The 23390-nt window shown below is 35.0% G+C and overlaps 1 protein-coding gene across 6 annotated transcripts in view; it reads right to left on the bottom strand.

The window, feature by feature from the left end:
* Positions 1–23390, bottom strand: part of VRK2 (VRK serine/threonine kinase 2) — a 103800-nt gene that overhangs the window by 52465 nt on the left and 27945 nt on the right. For 5 of the 6 annotated variants that reach the window (XM_019427402.2, XM_019427326.2, XM_019427650.1 and 2 more), the window contains 6 exons: positions 22603–22652; positions 21818–21887; positions 20311–20398; positions 17855–17960; positions 16556–16648; positions 241–375 (listed from right to left, as the gene is read on the bottom strand). In XM_019427402.2, coding sequence (XP_019282947.1) covers positions 241–375; positions 16556–16648; positions 17855–17960; positions 20311–20398; positions 21818–21887; positions 22603–22652 — 542 coding nt within the window. The remainder of the gene's footprint in view (positions 1–240; positions 376–16555; positions 16649–17854; positions 17961–20310; positions 20399–21817; positions 21888–22602; positions 22653–23390) is intronic. The other variant, XM_019427737.2, reaches the window with a different exon arrangement.

Genomic DNA, 23390 nt, shown 5'->3' with positions numbered 1-23390 from the left:
AACCAGTCCTGTCCAGGAAGTAAGAGGCTATGAGAGCTAAAAGGGGTCCAAGAGATCTCATGATCTACATCACTCAATTTATAGAAAGGAAAATTAGAGCACAGAAGTCTACTACAATAAGTAATTTTGTAAAAAGGAAAAAAGTGTTTAAGTACAATTAGAATAAAAATTGCTTATATTCCCATTTTCTAATGAATTTTAGGAGAAAGGAGAAAGAAAATAGAACGTATAAAATCATACCTGACATGAAGGAATGATGTTAATTTTGTTAAGTAATAGCATGGTGATAATACAGTGAATTGTCCTCGTTTTTTGAAAATGCATACATAAGTATTTAGAGATAAGATGACATGGTATCTGTAATTGCTTTAAAACCTTTCAGCCAAAAAATAGATAAAATAAAATTTCAGAATGTTAATTTTTAAATCAAAGTGATGGGTATCTGGAGTTCTCTATTATTCAGTATGTTTCAAATTTTTCAAAACAAAAGGTTAAAAAAACTGTATCCTCCTAAAGGCACAATTATCTACTTAACAGGTTCTCACTTGTCTCAGAGTCCCAGCACTGGGAAATAAGCTTCACAAAATATTAATTTTAAATATGGAGACCATGGCTTCTAAATTATAATTATTATGCTGTTTTCTTCAATATTTTCCATTCATCACCACCTTTCAATAACACTCCAGTAGTATATATTCATATTACTGTCATTTGCATAGTATTTTGAGTATGAATTATTTCTTTTTATATGGATCTAATCTGATTTAAAATCAGACATCTTAATATACACATGTTAAGAATAAATTTTGATAATAGGAACACTATTCAGTATCAGATAACAGAGCTAAAATACATTTGATTACTTCAATGATTTTAAAGTAATTTAATCAGAATGTAGTAAAACATAGCAGCATTAAACATTAAAGAATGTTAGATTGAAATAAAATTTGGAACTGACTTTATTTTTATTTGACAAATCATACTGAAAAAATCTCCAAATAGTAAGTTTGTAAAACTAATCCATGAGTAGAGATACACACACGGTATTAAATCTTAAAAACATATTCAGATGACAAATTATGTTGAGACAAAAAAAATTCAGTGAAAGTGTGTATTTTACAAACAATTCCATTAACATAAAACTCATAAAATTTTAAAAGTTCAAGTAACTAAAATCATAGGAATAAATTTCAAAGTCCCTTTGCTCAACTAAAAATGTAGAGCAGAACCTCACTAGGAAGAAAGAAAATGACGTGCATGCTATTGCACGTTACAAGTGACTATAAACACCACGTTATTTAATCTACAGTATAATCCTATCCACGTGATACCAAAATACTTTAAAGTAGCCTTACCAGCTGCACCATCTGGTAATATTATGGTATCATCAAGCTAAGACATACAATACCACTCCAAAGATAATGAAACACAGAAGTATATCACCAGGACTAAATTTTATAAATGTTCAACAAAGGAAATGCTGCCTCTAAAAATGGTACCATATTATGTGCATATACCATGAAAAATTCTTACAAACACACATTTGCACTCCATCTTACAAGAAACTGTAACTGATAAATGGATTATGTTAGAATTCCCTCTAGCAAACAGCGAACAAGCAACTTTAATGAGGCTTATGACCCTACCCTATGGATGAAAGTGAGCATTTTGCCACCAGATACAGGTCAGGTACTACAATTCCCGCTCCCAGATCATTAAGGTTTTTTTGTTTTGTTTTGTTTTGTTTTTCTAAATTTGAGCTTTTTAACTTCCTTAGCTATGCAACAATAAGTGGACGCTTTGGAAACATTGTAAGAAACATTACCTTCTGCAATGAGCATTAAGCATTTGGAAACATGTTTTCAGAGAATCACAGAATTTTAGAGCTAGAAGGAAATTTTAATATCACTCAGTCAAAGGCTTACATTTTATAGATTGGAGAGCTAACATCCTCACAGGTTAAATCATTTGCCGAAGGCTGCAAGCCTGCTCAATGTTAGGGCTGAGTCTGAAACCTCATCTCCTGACTTTCGGTCCAACACAACTCCCAGTAGTCAAGCAAGTGTTTTTAAAAATCACAGGTTTCCTAAGCCATACTCCAGATGCTGACACGCAGAACTGTTTTCTCCACCTGTGAGGGCCTTTCTCTTTCACTTACCAGGCAGCTTTGGGACAGAGACACATGGAGTGTGGTGGGGTGGAGGCCCTGAAGAGTCAGGGCGCTCTGGGCACTAAGAGAGATGACAGGCATTGCATCAAGACTATCCTTTCGTCCTGAGAGGTCAATAAAGTATTTCCTGAGGGGTAATTACAAAAGCAACACTAACCTAGATGCTGTGAGAAATACAAGAGAAGGGAAGTATACATATCTACATGTCTCAAGGAGTCCATTATAGTTCATAAGACAATATGAAACAACTAAGACTTGAGGGCTCATGTGTTTAAAAAAAAACATTAGAAGCTAAAGGAAATTGGGAATCAGTATAAACCAGAATCATCAAGAAAGACTTCATGTAAAAGCAGGGTTATAAGTTGGTGCATGAAAAAATGATGTGCTTCCATTAAAAGATGCTCAACATCACTGATCATCAGGGAAATGCGGAAATGCAAATCAAAATGACAGTGAGATATCCCCTCACACCTAAAATCAACAACACAAGAATGACTAAAATCAACAACACAAGAAACAACAGGTGTTGGTAAGGATATAGAGAAAGGGGAATACTTTTGCACTATTGGTGGGAATACAAACTGGTGCAGCCACTCTGGAAAACAGTATGAAAGTTCCTCAAAAAGATAAAAATAGAACTACCCTACGATCCAGGAATCGCACTACTAGGTATTTACCCAAAGAATACAAATATGCCAATTCAATGGGATACATGCACCCCAATGTTTATAGCAGCAGCATCTACAATAGTCAAATTATGGAAACAAGGCAAGTGTCCACTGACTGATGAATGGATAAAGACGTGGTAAAGAGTGCCTGGATGGCTCAGTTGGTTAAGTGTCTGACTTTGGCTCAGGTCATGATCTTGCATGTGGGTCTGAGCCCCACGTGGGGCTCTGTGCTGACAGCTCAAAGCCTGGAGCCTGCTTTGGATTCTGTGTCTCCCTCGCTCTCTGCCCCTCCCTCCCTCTCTCTCTCTCTCTCTCTCTCTCTCAAAAATAAATAAACATTAAAAATGTTTTAAAGATACACACATATATACAACATACACACACACACACACACACACACACACACACACAAATGGAGTATTACTCAGCCATAAAAAAGAATGAAATTTTACAACTTACAATGACATGGATGGAGCTAGAGAATATTATCTAAGTGAATTAAGTCAGTCAGAGAAAGAAAAATACCATATGATTTCACTCATATGTGGAATTTAAGACACAAAACAAATCAACGAAGGTAAAAATAGAGAGAGAAAACAAGAAACAGACTCTTAAGTCTAGAAAACAAACTGATGGTTACCAGAGGGGAGGTGGGGGGGGGTCATAAGGGTGATGGGGATTGAGGAAGGCATTTGTCATGATGAGCACGGTGTATTGCATATTAAGTGTTTATACCTGAAACTAATATTGCACTGCATTTGAACTAACTGGAGTTGAAATAAAAACTTTAAAAAAATGATGTCCTTCTAATCAACAAAGTGGCCTTTTACAGGTGGGACAGCAACTGCACCTCTGAAATAGAAAGATATAAAAAGATGTGCACAAACCCTGATTTTAACTAATGTGCCTCACCTTTTTTCACTAATGACACTGTCAGATACAGCCAAGTGGGTGGTACTCCATGGCAAAACCACCACTTGATGTCATTTCTGGTAATGCCATTTTAAGCAATGAAATAAGAAAGGCACATTCATTCTCTAAATATCATAATGGCACCCATAAGCCTCATTGCCAGTAATCAGTTGTACAACGCCATATCATACTTCAAAGTCAGTGAGCTTTCTAAACAGAAGTTAGGAAACTTAAGTAGTCTAAGAGGATGTTGCCTACTTATCTATCAGGGAAGTATAGATTTAGAAACATAATGTTATTTAAAGAATATAACAGGGGCTGCTGGGTGGCTCAGTTGGTTAAAAGTCCAACTTCGGCTCAGGTCATGATCTCGCAGTTCTTGAGTTCAGGCCCCGTGTCGGGCTCTGTGCTGACAGCTCAGAGCCTGGAGCCTGCTTCAGATTCTGTGTCTCCTTCTCTCTCTGCCCCTCCCCAACTTGTGCTCTATCTCTGTCTCTCAAAAATAAATAAATGCAAAAAAAAGATAAAAAAAAAAAAAACAATATAACATAATTTTCAACAAAAAATGATAAAGATGACAAAAGAAAGAAGGTAAATGGTGTACACTTTGGGAGTCTTCATAATACCAAATTTGGAAAGTATCAGATGAGTTATGAAGAAATGGACAATATGCAATGAAGACATAGGGAAAAAGAAGAATAAAATAATCTACAATGAGCTAATTCAACTCTCAGTGAGGTTACCTGTCTGATTTTAAGGAAAAACACTGTTTGATCCATGTCTGAATAGTATTTGAAGAGATTTTTTTTTAAAAAATACAGTAAAATGAAAACAGCTCAGAACATCAAGTGTGCCCCCAATGGACTACCCAGAACTTTATTTTGACTATCATCCTTATCAGGACCCTTTCTTTCCATCTTAACTAAAATGGCTGTTTCTACTCAACACCTCTATTTCCTAAGTTTATCTCAATCCTTACAACTCTACTGCTTTGACAAAGGTTGTATAAATGTCAACATTTTTGGCTTTTTCTGTTGCCAAATCATTCAACAATGTCTTCCCTCTCTGCTATTGAATCTCTTTTTCCAGTAGTTCTTTCTCTCCATTAAACAGCTTATTGCTCAAAGTTCTTTTCGCCATAATTTTAACTCAAAATATACATGAAGGGTGAATTAATATTTAAAACTATAATCCAAGAAAACTTTCTGAAAATAAAAGAATCTATATATCAAAAGGGCCCACCAGACATCTGGGAAAACCAATACAAGATGATCTACTCTAAACATATCCTGGTAACACCATTAGACATTATTAGTAAAGAAATAAAAATCCTAAAGGTAGCAAGGGAAAAAGAACAAATAACATATACTGGTAAGAGAATTAAACTAGCAGCAGATTCTTAAAAGCAACATGCAAAACAAGGCAACAACAGATTAGCATTTTCAAGAGATTCAAGGAAAAACATGTGAACTAAATATTTTAAATCCATTCAAGCTATCCCTCAGGGATCAATGTTATTGAAAAAGTGTAACACACGCAAGGGTATTTTGTATCCTTGGGCACTTCTTGAGCAATCAAGTTACTAAAGCATTAGTTTCATCCAATCTAAAGATGAGTAGGTAACTCTGGTAAAAGGACAGAGAGATGAGCATTTAATATACTTAATTATATCTAAGACCAAAACAAGGCTGGTGATAAATGAAGAATATACAAGTGACCCATGTTCTGACAAGGTAAAGTAGTAGGACTAAAAACCAAGAAAACAACATTGAGGGAAAGAGGAAAGTAAAATAAACAATAGTGAATTAGTAGTAGGTGAAGTAAAACTACCATAAAAGACTATCATAGTAGCAACAAAAGGTTAAATATGGATAAAGTGAGCCAAAAGCATCTTTAAAAGGTATAGATACCAAGGCCAATCACTACAACAAAAATATGAGCTTTCATAAATAGTCCTCCCACCCAAAGAAACCTTAAAGAATAAGATCAGAGAAAACACATATGAAACAGAGCAAATATAGATAATGAATATTTACCAAGTAGCACAGCAATGATCTTTATTAAATAAAAACTACAGAACTTGATTCTGGCCCTTGAGGCCACATAGAAACACACTAATAACAGAAGATTTTTAAATACCACTCTTGGTCAAAACAAATCAAGTGAACAAAAACTAAGTAAAGGTATAGATGACATAAATAATATAGTCAATAAGATAGAACTTTTGGACAGATATTAAACTATACACTATAAGAATACAGACTACCTTTTTCTCAAACAGACGTGGAATACTGACAAAAGCTGACCTTCTTCTAAGTCACCAATAAAGGCTTCAGGGCATTCCAAAGAGTAAAATTATCAGAGTAAACAATATCCTGATCATCTTGTTACAAGTCTAGAATTTATTAACAAAAGTTTTAAAAAGGTCCTTCTACATGAAAATTTAAAAACCTGGTGCTGCACAACTTTTTGGTGAAGAAGCAATACAGATCTTCTAAAAGATAAAGATAATAAAAAACATATTAAAATTGATGAGTACAACATAAAGCTGTGACCAGAGGAAAAATCATGGCTTCAAACACTTAGAGAAATAAAACAATTTTTAATGAAAATAAATGAAATAGATCTGAAACTGAAGACCAAGTAAAAAAAGAAAAGGGTGAAATAAAAAGATGATAAGAAATGACATAATAAAGGCAAAATCAGAAATTAATGAGATAGAAAAAGGAAAATATTTCTCAGTAATCAAATCAGAATCCAAGTGAGTTGAAAAAGAAACACCTTTATTAAGGCAGAAAAAAGGAAGAAAGAAATAATAAAAAATAACCAGAGGGAAACAACCATTGAAGTAGAATAAATTTAAAATTCAGAAGAGACTAACTACAATGCGTAACACCATAGAAATACATTTGGAAAAATAAATAAATACATTTGGAAAACTAGACAAAATGGATAACTATCACAATTGACCCATGTAGAGATAAAAAGCTTAAACAGTTCCATAGGAAGAGGTAGCTACATTACAAGGAACTGCCTCATAGAAAAACAGCAGAACCAGATGATTTCATATTCAAAAACCAATTGGTGCCAATTTAATAGAAATGGTTCTAGAATATAGGAAATGAAGTAAAACTTACAAATTCTTTTTATGAAGTATAATGCTGATACCTAAATCTGATAAAAAAAATAGTACAAAAATAGAAAATTACAGATCAACATCACTTACAAATACCTATATGAAAATACTACATAAAATATTAGTGAACATACCTCAACACCATATTAAGTAAATAATGTACTATAACAAAGTGGGATTTATTCCTGGAAAGTAAGGTTGATTCAATATTAGAAGCACAGTGATATATCACACCATATTAACTGATCTGAGAAAAATGTGTAATTATTTCCATACACACTAAGTAAATCTTTGATGAAATTCAATACCCATCCCATAAAATGAAAAAATCCACTCGAGAACATAGGAATTGATGGTGATTTCCTTGATATGACTATAAGGACACACACATGTACACACTCACATACATATACGTAGGCACACCTTAGTCCTAAAGCCAGCATCATATTTAATGGAGTAAACTTCAGGCATTTCCATTAAGATCAGGAAGAAACAGGATAATCACTATTTTCACTACTATTTACTACATACTGGATATACTAGCAATACAATTAATTAGACAAAAGAAATCAGAGATACAAGAACCGAAAGACAACTATATCTACTTGTGTCTGAAATGCTTCCTAAGAAAACCCTAGATAATCATTACTAAAACTACCTCAAAGTCAATAAATTAATAGGATATAAAGTGAATATATAGAAATCAACAGGGGCGTCTGGGTGGCTCAGTCGGTTGAGCGTCCGACTTCAGCTCAGGTCACGATCTCGCGGTCTGTGAGTTCGAGCCCCGCGTCGGGCTCTGGGCTGTTGGCTCAGAGCCTGGAGCCTGCTTTGGATTCTGTGTCTCCCTCTCTCTCTGCCCCTCCCCCATTCATGCTCTGTCTCTCTCTGTCTCAAAAATAAATAAATGTTAAAACAAAAATTAAAAAAAAAAAGAAATCAACAATGCACATATACACAAACAATAATCACTTAGAAGATAAAATAGTAGAGTAAAATAGCAGTGACAATACCAACAAAAGTGGTTTAATCTTTAAGAATAAGGGTAGCAAGAAATATAAAAAACTTAATATGAGGAAAAATTAAAATACTCAAGAGGGGCGCCTGGGTGGCTCAGTCGGTTAAGCTTCCAACTTCAGCTCAGGTCATGATCTCGCAGTTTGTGAGTGTGAGCCCCACATCAGGCTCTGTGCTGGAAGCTTGGAGCCTGGAGCCTGCTTCAGATTCTGTGTCTCCCTCTTTCTCTGCGCCTCCCCCACTCACACTGTCTCTCTCTCTCTCTCTCTCAAAAATAAATAAACATTAAAAAAATTAAAAAAAAATACTCAAGAGATAATAAATGTAATACTGATGAAATACAAAATCATTCCTTGCTGTTGAAAAGCATCTATACATCATAAAGACGTCAGGTCTTCCCCAAGTTAATTTAAAAATTTAACAAAATGCCAATAAAAATGCCAACATGTATTTTTTTTTAACGTTTATTTATTTTTGAGACAATGCAAGAGACAGAGTGCAAGCCGCAGGCACTCTGAAGAGAATCTGAAGCAGGTTCCCGGCTCCGAGCTGTCAGCCCAGAACCTGACGCAGGGCTCGAACTCACAAACCACGAGATCATGACCTGAGCCAAAGTCAGACCATTAACCGACTGAGACACTCAGGCACCCCAGCCAACATGTATTTTTTAAATGAAGCTAAACAAAATAATATAGAAACTATAAATATCTAGAGTAATACTGAAAAAGAAAGCTACAAGTCACAAAGCCTCATCAGATATTAAATTATGTTATAAAGCCTCAGATATTAATGCACTAGTATTATAATTAAACATAATTATACAAACCAGAAGGATTCAGTAGAAAGTACAGAAATGAACTCAAGTACATATGGAAGTTTATGATAAAGGTGGCATCTAATATCACTGAAGGCAAAAAAAATTTTTTTCAAGTTTGTTTTGAGAGCAAGAGAGAGCGCAAGCAGGAGAGAGGCAGAGAGAGAGGGAGAAAGAGAGAATCCCAAGCAGTACCCACACTGCCAGCACAGAACCCAATGCGGGGCGTAAACTCAAGAACCGTGAGATCATGACCTGAGTCGAAATCAAGTCAGACACTCAACCATCTGAGCCACCCAGGTGCCCTGAAGCAAAATAAATAAATAAATTAATTAATTAAATAAAATAGCATTGGAAAAACTAGAAATAATCATTTAGAAAATGACAACACTGAGTCAACACTTCTTCCATGTAAAAGAATAAACTCTAAATTAATAAGAGATTTAAATATAAAAAATGAAAATATACAATTAAATTCATATAAAATCTCTCTGTGGAGCAAGGTTTTTAATCATGCTTGAATACCCATAGTAAATAAAAAATTAATAATTTGATCGCATTAAAAATAAAGTTTCACCTTCTATGTGGCAATAAAACATCACAAATATAATCAAAGGACAGAAGGCAAATTGAAAGAACATATTTGTAAAATCTGTAATAGATGATGGGCTTATATATTTAAAGAACTCTTCAAAAGAGAGGGAATAAAAAAACAAAAAAAAAGAGAGAGAAACAGGCAAAAGACATGAGCAGACATTTCACGTACACACACACAAATTATTTAAAACTAGCCCTTTTTCTAGTATCCAAAATCTATAAAGAACTCACCAAATTCCACACCCAAAAAACAAATAATCCAGTGAAGAAATGGGCAGAAAACATGAGTAGAAGAACTTCTATTAACATGAATAGAACTTCTCTAAAGAAGACATCCAGATGGCCAACAGGCACATGAAAAGATGCTCAATGTCACTCCTCATCAGGGAAATACAAATCAAAACCACACTCAGGTATCACCTCACGCCAGTCAGAATGGCTAAAATGAACAAATTAGGAGACTATAGATGCTGGAGAAGATGTGGAGAAACGGGAACCCTCTTGCATTGTTGGTGAGAATGCAAACTGTTGCAGCCACTCTGGAAAACAGTGTGGAGGTTCCTCAAAAAATTAAAAATAGATCTACCCTATGACCCAGCAATAGCACTGCTAGGAATTTACCCAAGGGATACAGGAGTGCTGATGCATAGGGGCACCTGTACTCCAGTGTTTATAGCAGTACTTTCAACAATAGCCAAATTATGCAAAGAGCCTAAATGTCCATCAACTGATGAATGGATAAGAAATTGTGGTTTATATACACAATGGAATACTACTGGGTAATGAGAAAGAACGAAATATGGCCTTTTGTAGCAATGTGGATGGAACTGGAGCATGTTATGCTAAGTGAAATAAGTCATACAGAGAAAGACAGATACCATATGTTGTCACTCTTATGTGGATCCTGAGAAACTTAACAGAAGACCATGGGGGAGGGGAAGGAAAAAAAAAAGTTAGAAAGGGAGAGAGCCAATAAGAGACTCTTAAAAACTGAGAATAAACTGAGGGTTGGGGGGGGGGGTGGGAGGGAGGGGGGGGGTGGAGTGATGGGCATTGAGGAGGGCACCTGTTGGGATGAGCACTGGGTGTTGTATGGAAACCAATTTGATAACAAATTTCATATTAAAAAAATAATAAAAAAAATAAAACTAGCCCTTTTTGCTTTTGGCAAAAAAGGAATACAGTGACTGGATTTACACTGCCACTGCCTGAGGGAAACTGCATAAAATGAAAGATACAAATGTTTTGGATATTAAATAGGCAGCATATGACTGAGATCCTTGAGAAAATGAGGGAAAAAAAGATGAGTTGAGTCCCACAGATGCCCCAGCTTTCTGCCTGGTGACAATTCCAAACTCAAGAACAGGAAGGGAAATCCTAACGGCAGTACAGCAATCCTGACGACACAGTCATTGAATCCAGCGAGGCTCCCAAAGAGCCTGAAATTGCAGAGAGGAGTTTAGAATAAGAGAAGAGGGAGCTACATGGGTGTAGGGGTGGGTGTAGGGGTAGGGGTAGGGGTAGGGGTAGGGGTAGGGGCAGGGAAAGGAGGGGAGGAAGTTCCAGAAAAATCTGCCTAAGGATCTCCTTACCTGTAGTATAAAAGGTGGAGCCAACGACCAATAGGAGTAGGGAGAAGAATAACTCCCAGGGTTCACAAAGAGCTGGGAGTTGAGTTCTGACCAACCAGAGTTAAGTCCTCACACGGAATTCCATTAGAAATCACAGAACTTCACAGCATAGAACCAGGAATAAACTAGCCACAGAAGTAAAGGCTACTATAGACTCATTTTAGCAAAGCTTAAAAAATAGCCTCAAAATGAACATACTGTCTCGAAGAAATTAGAGATTGATTAGATTAAAAGAAGGGAGAAGCTATATAATGTAAACATTAATCAAAAGAAAGGGGTGTGGTTATATTAATATCAGATAAAGTTGAACAAGTAATATTACTAGCTATAAAAGCAAGAAATGTACTAGCTATAAAAACTCACAATCTCAATCAAAATCCTTGCAGGTTTTGGGACAGAAATTGACAATTCTGTCCCAAAATTGACTGATTCTAAAATATTACAAAAGGAATTGCAAAGTAGCCAGAAAAGTCAAAATAATTTTGAAGAAAAGAACAGAGTTGGAAGACTCCTCCTACTTTCCAGACCATGAACTGTGATAATGACTGTATGATACTGTAACAGAGAATCCAGAAATAGACCCATTCATAGATGATCAATAATTTTGACAGAGGAGCTGAAAGCAATTCACTGGGATTCACTTCAACATATGTACATATGTACACATACATATGCATGTCCCATATGTATATCCACCCTCCCCCTAGAAAAGAGCCTTGATCCTTACCTGGCACCAAATACAAACTTGAAACAGATCAGGAATCTAAATATAAGAGTTGTATAAAACCCCTTGAAGAAAACTTATGAGAAAACATTTTATGATCCTAGCTTAGGACAGAAGTAGCACAAATCATAAAAAGAAAAAAAAATCATAAACTGGGCCTCATTATAATTAAAAACAACTGCTTTCTGAAAGACACTGATAAGAAAATGAAAAGATAAGCTACAGATGTCGAAAGCATCTGCAAACAAGTATCTGACAAAATGTTCCTATCCTTAAAAAATAAAGCTCTCTTAAGACAAATCTGATTTAAAAATGGGAGCATATAATTCACCAAAGAAGATAAAAGAGTGGCAAATATATACATGAAAGACGCTCCGTATCATCAGTCATTACATAACTGACGCACATTAAGACTACTAGATATGACACCACATTTACCATAATGGCTAAAATTTTAAAAACTAATGAAACCAAGTGGTGGCAAGATGTGGAGAACTACACGTCACTGGTGGGAATGTGTAACAATGGTACAACCACTCTGGAAGACAGTTTGGCTGCTTCTTTTAAATTAAACATATACTTCCATATAATCCAGAAATCCCACTCCTAGTTATTTACCCAGAAGTTGTTAAAACATATACCTACATAACTTAATGTGAATGCTTATAGCAACTTTACTAATAACTGCCCCCAAACTGGAAAAGACGCAAATCTCCAACAGGTAAACAGATACCTTGTGGTAGTTTTCCATGGAATACTACCTATCATTAAAGAAGAATCAACTACTAACAACTACAGCCCAGGTAAATCTCCCAAACGTCATGCTCGGTGAAGGAAGCCAGACACAAGGGTATATATCCTATAATTCCATTTTTATATGACATTCCTTAAACACGCAAAAACTATGGGGGCAGAAATCACCACCAGGGGTTAGGGGAGTGAGAGAAGGGAACTAAGCAGGGGAATGACAGAAAGTGTGAGGATGATAGGAACATTCTGTATCATGATTGCAGTGGTGGTTATATGATATACATGTGTCAAAACACATCAAGCTGTACAGTTAAAAGGGTGAATTTTACTGTTTGTAAATTATACTTCACAAAACCTAACCTTAAAAAAGTATGCAGGCGTTTACAGGATTTTAATATACATTGCCAAATTGCCCTTCCATTAACTTAATTTCTTCTTCTACTCCCATTTAATTTACATTCCCACTGGCGGTCTACAAGTGCCTGCACTTCATCAGCTCGATATCATCAGATTATTATTTCAGGCTTTTCCAATCTGATACGTTCTTTGAAAATGTTACCACTGCATCTCTCTTCTTTTTAGTGATGGTGAACTATTGTTTATCCATTTCTGACAGCTGTATTTCTTCTCTGTTCTGTTAATTCCTTTTAGTCATTGTTTTAAGAAAATATTTAGTGTTTTTCTTATTAATTTTTTTGAGTTTGATACATCTCCTCAAATATCTGTCATAATTCTACTTTCCATTTTGTCATTTCTTTCATTTTTTCAACTTTTTAAACGTAGACATCTTAAAGTTGGAAATCTCTCAATATTTTCTAGGATTTGTTCTTTAGTACCATTATTTAAAAATATTTTTCCTCCTCCTCAGAGTTCAGGTAAATATTCAACTATGACTTTTTAAATTTTTTATAGAGTCAATTTAAAAAATCTTAAATCTCTTTTGTCTGATTCAGTGGCTACCAGCCACACGTAGTTATTGAAATTTAAATTAATTTAAGTTATTTTCCTGTGTTTTCTTCTGGTTTTATGGTTTCAGGCCTTACATTTAAGTCTTTAATCCATTCTGAGTTAATTTTTATGTGTGGTATAAGGTAAGAGTCCAGTTTCATTCTTTTGCGTGTAGCTGTCCAGTTGCCCACCATTATTTATTAAAGAGACTATCCCTTCCCCATTGTATATTACTGGTACCCTTGTCAAAGACTAGTTCATTGTATCTGTGTGAGTTTATTTCTGAGCTCTCTGTTTTGGTCCACTGTTTTTATGCCAATAGTATACTGTTTTTATACTATAACATTGTCATATATTTGAAATCAGGAAGTATGATGCTTCCAACTTTGTTCTCAAGATTGCTTTGGCTATTCACGGTCTTTTGTGGTCCCATACGAACCTTAGGATTCTCTTTTCTGTTTCTATGAAAAATGCCATTGGAACTTTGATAGGGATTGCAGTGAATCTGTAGATTGTGTTGGGTAGTATGGACATTTTAACAATATTAGTTCTTGCGATCCATGAACATGGGTCACGGCAATGATTCTTTCAACTGACACCAAAAGCATAGGCAATGAAGACAAAAATAAACAAGTAGAACTACCTCAAACCAAAAAGATTCCACACAGCAAAGGAAGTCACCAACAAAATAAAAAGGGAAACTACCAAACTGGAGAAAATATTTGCAAACCATAGATATGATAAAGGGTTAATATCCAAAATATACAAGAACTCATACAACTCACTAGCAAGAAAATAAGCCAACTGAAAAATATACAAAGGACCTGCACAGACATTTTTCCAAAGAAGGCATACACATGCCCAACAGGTATAAGAAAAGGTGCCCAATATTATCATCAGGGAAATGAACACCAAAACCACAATGAGACATCACTCAATACCTGTTAAGATGGCTATTATGAAAAAGACAAGAGATAACCAGTGTTATCCAGTGATAACCAGTGATAACCAGTGGGGAAGGTGTGAAGAAAAGGGAACCCTTGTGTACTGTATAGTCTTTATGCAAAAAAGTCAAGCAGTTCCTCTGAATGCAACTATCATATGATCCAGCAATCCAACTTCTGGGTATATACCAAAAGGAAAATAAATCATTATCTTAAGGAGATATGTGCACTCTCGTGTTACTGCAGCATTTTTCACAACAGCCAAAATATGTAAATAACCTTAGTGTTCACTGATGGATGGATGGATGAATGAAGAAAATGTGGTATACACATGCAACAGAATTATTCAGCCATAAAAGGAAATATGCCATTTGTGACACCATGGATGAACCTGGAGGACATTAAGTCAGACACAGAAAGACTGTATTATCTCACTTATACGTGGCATGTAAAACAGTAAAACTTACTGAACCAGCAAGTAGAAAAGTGGTTGCCAAGGGCTGGGGGTGGTGGTGGGGGGTGTGTGGAGGAAATAGGGAGGTGTTGGTCAAAAAAGATGAATAAGTTCTAGGGCTCTAACATACAGCATGGAGACAACAGTTAATAATGCTATGTACTTCAAATTTGCCAAGAGTAGATCTTAAGTGGTCTTACCACAAAAGCAAACAAAAAAGTAGCTATATGAAACGAATGCATTAATTAAATTGATGATGGCAATCACTTCACAACATATACATCATCACTTTGTACACCTTTAAAAAATCATGTTGTACAACCTAAACATATGCATTTTTGTGACAATCCTACCTCAAGAAAGCTGGGGGTGGGGGAGAGAAAGCAAGGTAAAATAAAAAATTAGTTAATAATTAAGTTAAATTTAAAATTCAGTTCCTCAGTCACACTAGCCACATTTTCTAGAGATTCTTTTTTTAAAAGCAGTTAATTTATATTCAATTTTGGCAAATTTAGAGCAATTCAGGTAAAACTGAGTGGAAAGTACAGTGAGTTCTCATATACCCACTGCCTCTCCCCCCAGACAGTCTCCATCCCATACCAGAGTATTGTATCTGTTACAATGGATGAACTTACATTCCTTACACAGCAACACATCATTATAACCAAAAGTCTATAGTTTGCAATAGGGCTCACTTTTGGTGTTGAACATTCTATGAGTTTTGACAAATGTGTAGCAACATATACCCACCATTGTAGTATCTTACAGAACAGTTTCACTTCCCTAAAAATCTTCTGTGCTCTGCCTATTCATCACTCCCTTCCCTCTAAGCCCTAGCAATCACTGATCTTTTTAGTGTCTCCATAGTTTCTCCTTGTCCAAAACCTTGTAAAGTTGGAATTATATAGATTTTCACTTAGCAAAATGCATTTAAGGTTCCTCCATTTCTTTTCATGTCTTGACTGCTCACTTCTTTTAACATTGAGTAATATTGCCTTATTTGGATATACCACAGTTTATTTATCCATTTACCTATTAAAGGACATCTTCATTGCTTCAAGTTTTGGCAACTATGAATAAAGCTGCTATAAACATGTGTGTGTAGGTTTTTGTGTGGATATAAGTTTTCAACTCCTTTGGGTAAATACCAAGCAGTGTAATTGCAGATCATATGTTACGAATATGTTCAGCTTTTAAAGAAAACGCCAAACTGTCTGCCACAGTGGCCATATCATTTTGCATTTCCAGCAGCAATGAATGGGAGTTCCTGACACTCTCCATCCTCATCAGCATTTGATGGTACACTACCCATGTTTCAGGTGCTGGATAGCCACACGTGGCTCATGGCTACCATACTGGACAGTATCATATAGAATATTTCCATCATTAGAGAAAGTTCCACTGGAAACGCTGCTCTGTTTAAGACTTAAGTGTTTATACAGTGAAAGGGGAGCTAATATGAATTTTATTTTTTTTTTTCTCTGCACAAATCCATCCCTTCTCCCACTGAATTTTGATAGTTCTTTATATTCACTCTGAAGGTCAAATTTCAGCCATTTTACTATATGTCCATTAACAAATTAACCCCTCTGAGTCTCAGTGTCCTCATCCTAATTACTTATCAGTTTAGTGCATTAAATGAGATAAGCAAGGTAAGATAAATCACAACATTCATCATGTTAATCCTCATTTATAAACTCTCCTGGGTTAGGAGTTTGATTTTTGAATGTCTCAGTATAATACTCTGAGGATCCTTACTGAAAGCAAAAGCTTAATACTGTACTTACCCGATCTGGATCTCTATAACCTAATAGTAGATTTGCTGCTTTTATATCACCATGAACATATTCATTTTCATGTATATATTCCAGAACATCCAACTATGAAAAGAAATATATAAGGTTATACTAATGTCTATTTCAAACTCATGATCAACTTGAACATTTTGAATATAGAATAACATGTATTTTTTCTCATTAACAATAACAAAGTGACATATTATACAATTATGTGTTTGCCTATTCTCAAATATCACATGAACTGGTCACTTATCCTGGAAAAAAAGTTGAACAACATGATCCTCAAATATCAAGTGTTTTAATTAAACTTCTGATGAAAGGGGACCGAGATTCAACAATGCCGATGCCTATGTTCCCAACAGCCTGGTGGCCAAATCACACTGTACAAGGAGGAAAAAATCCGAGATACGCTGTACAATAATCATGAAGCCCACTCAGGAATTCCTCACCCAAGCAATGATTATAAATCAAGTTTTGGAGACCCCAGAACAAAACACCGTGTCCATGAGCTCAGAGAAAGGCATTCTCCCTCTGGACAGTAATAGGAAAAAAACCTGAGCTTCATCTTTAAAGCCCTTGAGCCTTGCATATTACCTTCACCCAGTGCTCAATAAACATTTGCTGGCTGGCTAAACGGATGAATGGATGAACGGGAAAATTAGCGAGTTCTATTTGCCACATCCCAACCTGGCATGACTAGTTTCATTCTATTTAAAATGGAAAAAATAAAATGGAGCTTGGGCAAACCCAACACAAACAAGATAAGACAAATATGTGATATAAACAAAATGTGTGCATGGGTGCTATTAAGATTTCATTGCTTCTTATTTGGCAAAGTATATATTATTCATTGCCATACTAATTACTGCCACCATCCCAAACTCATAATAAAAACTGCACAGCGCCCCATACTGTCACATGTTTAGTATGGAAAATAATATATTTTGCCATAGTTTGCATTGTTATAAATACAACTGACAAAAGAGAGGTTATTCTTATAGCAATGCAAGCTTGTTCTGATATGTAAAACAAAGCTGTGAGGGGAAAAAAAATCAGACTGTAGAACCAATGCCTAATTGAGTTTGTAGTGCCAAACACAGCACATTCTGTCACTTACAGAGCCCACTGTTATCAATTTCACCAAAATAGCCTCTACTCTAAATAACTGACATTTCTAGGGCAATAATCCTTCATTCTCTGATAATTCCACAAAGGGCAACGATTTGTGTATTGTAACAAGTAAATAATCTGAAAATGAGGCATGTGAAATAAGTCATTCCTTCTTACCATTCGGATACCTAGCTGCAGGACAGTTGACTTTTTAAAAGTACCATTCTGGTCTGAGATCTTCTGTAAATCTATTCCTAGTCTTTCCATTACCATAAATCTGTAACTATAAGAAGGAGACGTCAAAAAGAGATCTTAAGATAGCAATGCTTGAAAATGCCTATTTATGAATTTGAAACAAGGAAAAATACCCTCAACCTAACAACGAAGAATACTGCAACCTAAACCATTAAAGGTGAGTGTACGTTAATAATTTTGCTGTTCTTTTACAGAAAAATACTAGTCACTATTTACTTTGCAGTTAGTTTTCTAGTAGAAGAGAATGTTGTGCTGAAACATTCATACTCACTCTTAGACCATGAAAAGAGAATACTCTTTCTAAATTAAAGAGTCCTGAGTTTGATTCATTTTGACTCCATCACCTTCTCACTGTGTGACCTTGAACAAATTATTTGTTTGGACAGAAATTTTTATTTATATTTGCTTCTTGAGCTTATAAATCATAATTACTTTCTCCATACACATACAAATATGACTTTTTTAAAAAATGTACTTCCTTTCTGTTTGGCACCTCCACCCCTTCTTGTCTTCCCTTGACAGATCCACACCAGCCCCTATTCTTTATTGATCTATGTATACACACATGAACACAGACATAGAGGAATTTTTGTCCTTGTTTTACAAAAATGTGATGTTACTGTATGCACTTCTCTACATCATACTTTTTTTCATTAATAGCTCACTGAAATCCTTCCAAATCAACTGCATTAGCTCTCTTTTTAATGTCTGTTTTTTCGGGGTGGGAAGGGATGGGGAGAGGCAGAGAGAGAGAATCCCAAGTGGGCTCTGCATGCTCACAGCATGAAGCCCAACACAGTGCTCGATCCCATGAACTCAGGTCATGACCTGAGCCAAAATCAAGAGTCGGACGCTTAATCACCAAGCCACCTATGCACCCCTCAACTGGTATAGCTGTAATTGATTCCTTTCATGGGCTGCATAATAGTACATGATATGGATATACCATGATCTACTCAGTCACTCAGTCCTCTATTAGCAGCCCTTTACTTTGTTTCCAGATTACTGTTTGCTCATTTTTTAGTGATAGCATTTGAAGACCATTTGAACAAAGCACTGAACACTGAGCCTATTTTCTCACTTAGGAAAGAAAACATCACTATTTTAAAGGCTATTGAAAGGACCAAATGGGATACCTAACAAATAGAATTTTTTTTTTAATTTTTTTTTAATGTTTATTTTTGAGAGATAGAGACAGAATGTGAACAGGGGAGGCACAGAGAGAGAGAAGACATAGACTGAAGCAGGCTCCAGGTTCCAAGCTGTCAGCACAGAGCCGGATACGGGGCTCCAACTCACAAACCACGAGATCATGACCTGAGCTAAAGTCGGATGCTTAATCAATTGAGCCACCCAGGTGCCCCGAATTTTTTTCTTCTTTAAAAATCACTACTCAGTTATTTATATGTGATGACTAGCCATATGTGGTGATTTTAAAAATATTTCCACAATTTTTTTCTTGTGCCTCTTCTCAAGAGATGAAGTTTAATTGAATCTCCTCTTACATATGGAGTAGACTTAGTGACTTGCCTCTAGCAAAGAGACTACAGTGGAAATGATGTGATATTACTATAAGATTTGAAATAAGTCAGTCAAAGACAAATACCATATGATTTCACTCATATGTGGAATTTAAGAGACAAAACAGATGAACATAGGGGAAGGGGGAAAAAAGAAAAGGGAGCAAACCAGAAGACTCTTAACTATAAGGAACAAACTGAGGGTTGTTGGAGAGGCATGGGTGAGGGATGGACTAAATGGGTGATGGAGATTAAGGAGGGCACTTGTTACGATTTGCACTGGGTATTGTATGTAAGTGATGAATCCCTAAATTCTACTCCTGAAACTAATATTACCCTCTATATTAACTAACTAGAAGTTAAATAAAATTTTGATAAAACAGTTTCAATTATAAAAAGGCTTTGGCTTTCTTCTTGGATGCATGCTCGTGTGTGTGTGTGTGTGTGTGTGTGTGTGTGTGCGCGCGCACATGCTCTCTTTCTCCCTCTCTCTCTCTCTGTTCCTATTACTTCCTCTAGGGAAAGCCAGCCACCATGTCTTTATAACATTGAGGCAGCCTATGGAGAGACCTACATGATGGGAAAGTGAGGCTTGCCAATAGCTACAGCAGTGACCTTGAAAAGAGATCCTTCCCCAGTCAAGTAGGGAGATGACTGTAACCCAGCAGGCAGCTAACTACATCCTCACAAGTCCCAAGCTGGTAACCCAGTTATAGAAACTGATCATGGAAACTAAGATGATATTAGTCTGTTGTTACAAATCACTATGAATTGGGTAATTAGTTACATAGCAACAGGTATTAGACCCCGTAAGAAACAGTCATAGAACAACACTTGATTATAATAATTGCATTTTACCTTCTTCCCTTGAATTCAGTAATACCGGATCCATAAAACATAGGAATTCCTAAATAATCAAGTTGTTTGAGTTCTATCCAGTTTTTGACTACAAAGACAAATTTAACAGGAAAAAAGTTATTTAATTTTAGAAATGTTATTTCTCACTTTTACATAGATCCTAAAACTTATCTAGCTAACCTAAGTAGAAATTAGACTTCCTGGAAAATGTTTTAAAGAATCTAATATCTATCTATCCAGTAGCTTTTAAATTCTCTGTCACCATAATTAACATAAAAACATATACAGAAATTTTAAATTAAATCAATTATAACCAAAACAGAAGTAGTCATGGTCATAAAATGCATAGCTATCATATACTCAAATCTTTCTATTCATGAAAATAATTCATTCCCTTATATGTTAAATTCCAAAACATAACATATGCTCAAAAAATTAAAATAAAATAAAATATAACATATGTTAACTACCAAAGAATCAGTAGAGAGATGGCTTTTTCTTTTCCATTACTTAAAAATCTAAAGCCATGGTGGTTGAAAAAAATAGAAGTTGGGCAGAAAAATCATTTACTATGAAATTGTTATACAGAAACTTTTTTGACTAAATTTAGTCTAAAAAATTCAAATCCACTGAAATCATCAGGTAGTTTATTTTCCACTTTTCTACCATATATGTTTAATGTGTAAGACAGCTCTACGATAAATAATCAATGTTTAATGGATTCTATTTGTCACCCTGACATAGTTTAAGCAGTTAGTAAAGACTACTTTCATAACATTTAGGTTTTATTAAGGAAAACAAAGTTAATTATTGAGTCTAGACTCATTATTCTTTTTCTTAAGCATAATGTAGAGGATCTTGACTATATCACTTTTATTCATATCAACTTCCGTTAAGTTTTACTTTGTCCATCTATATTCTACTGTATTTATAAAATGTTTCACTTATTCCTCAACTCTGCTCACATTCATTTCTCATTAAATTCCTCTAACTGGTAGTTCTCACATGTGATTTCCAGCTCCAATTGATTTTCCAACATTCAAGTTTCTAACACTTTTAGCTTATGTTCTAAATTATTTCAATATTTAATCATTTCCATAAACCTTACACTAATCCATTCTATGGCCATTTCTTTTGTTTATATATCTGCTGCCCATTTTAATATAGTTTCTTTATTACCTTTGACTCCACATGGTTTTCTATTAAAAATTATGATTTCATTCTACTATCTTTTACACTTAAAGAACACTTAGTAGCTTAGACCAACAACCTAATATTGTATGTAAAGTAGTGGAAACAACTTTGATTTGAAATGTATAACTCATTATGTATGTAATATCAACATTTATATACCATCTATCTTATTTTTATATAATAACTAATTGTATCATTTTACAATAAAATTCGTGATTGAAAAGAATTTTCCAGAAGGCCAGAAAAGAGAAATATATTAACACTCACTTTAGCAAACTATACAGAAGTAGCTTGCTTTGCTAAATTTACTTACTATAGTCTTTTTTTGCAGCTCTTTGATAAAATTTAAGTTCTGAAAATAATGGGCCATTTTCCTGATATTCCTATAAAAGATAAGAACAATTAATTTTATTAGGAAAAAAATCTTAAAGATAGATTTGGTATTTCAACTGTGAAAATATGAGTACATATTGGTAATATATAATAGTGCTTGAATAATTTACTATAAAATAGAGGCATCAAATTTCCATTAAAAAGCTCAGAAAGCACTAAACTTGGAGAATCTCATGTTTAAATTTAACACCTGTAATGCTGTCTATACAATCTTACACATGAAAGTAGTCTTCTTAAGGAAAGAACCTACTAAAAATACTGACAATTGGATATACACACATACAAAGATATTCAGCATCTACCAACATGGACATCAGGGTAGATATACTGTAAACTACCCTGGGGTTCATTCATACATGATACCTTTATTAAGTGTCTACTACATTTCATCCATTGTGTTAGGCATAGGGGATACAAACAGAAATAAAACCTCATCCTCGCCTTTAAGGACCTTACCATCTAGAGTAGAGAGGAAAGAAGGGAAGAAATAAGAGGAGAGATAGCTAGATAGGATACAAAGATGATAAATGTCAACACAGAAGAACAAAGTTCTCCAATCTTTACATTTTAAGAATGTGAAAATATACCATAATACTACATTTATCGATAAGTAAAATTAGAAAAGCTAAGGAACAGTTTTACAAAGATACCAGGAAAAAAGCAGAAAAGAAAAAAGTGAAATACAAATTTAAGAGCAATGCTCACCACTTTTATTACATGTCTTGCATCTTTATCTGGTTTATTTGTGGGGAAAGCTGAGAACAAAACACAAGGGGGGTGGTGAGAATTGGCTGTTCACATTACCGAACACCTACTATATAGCAGACACTGAGCTAAGCACTTCACATATATTCACTTATTGCATCCTCCCAAGAACTTCTTATGGTAGGTATTATCTCCATGTTACACAAGATCTGACTAAGGTTCAAAAGTTGAATAATTTGCTGAGAAGTATCAGATTGGGGATTGAAACTCAAATCTGTCTGACGCCAGAGCCCACACTTTGCCATAAACCATATTCAAATATTCAATCATGGAAAACAACAGATATTAATCACACAGATCCAAATGTAGGGGAAAATATTTTCTAGATATACAGCATTAAACCCAGTAAATGATACATATTAAAATCCACTGATTCAATGTTACTAAATTAAAATCTATGATAATTCAGAAAGAAAATCATATGCATCTTAACTAAAAAGTTCAGAACAATTTCTATGTGGCAAAATTCTAAAATAAATCAAGTGATAATGAGAATAAACTCTTTTAAAAATCATCTTCTGACCCTGGCAATCCATCATTCCTACATTAAAGAATGTGTATCTCATAATTATGTGCATTTCAATTTCATTTTATCTTATTATTTGCCATTTGTATTTTAGATATAGCAATTCGGGGCGCCTGGGTGGCTCAGTCGGTTAAGCAGCTGACTTCAGCCCAGGTCACGATCTCGCAGTCTGTGAGTTCGAGCCCCGCGTCGGGCTCTGGGC

Source organism: Panthera pardus, unplaced genomic scaffold (genome assembly GCF_024362965.1).
Source record: "Panthera pardus isolate Hobbes unplaced genomic scaffold, ASM2436296v1 HiC_scaffold_25, whole genome shotgun sequence".
In the NCBI taxonomy this organism is placed as follows: Eukaryota; Metazoa; Chordata; class Mammalia; order Carnivora; family Felidae; genus Panthera; species Panthera pardus.
The sequence above is the reverse complement of the archived record's forward strand: the minus strand, read 5'-3'. Positions and strand labels throughout refer to the sequence as shown.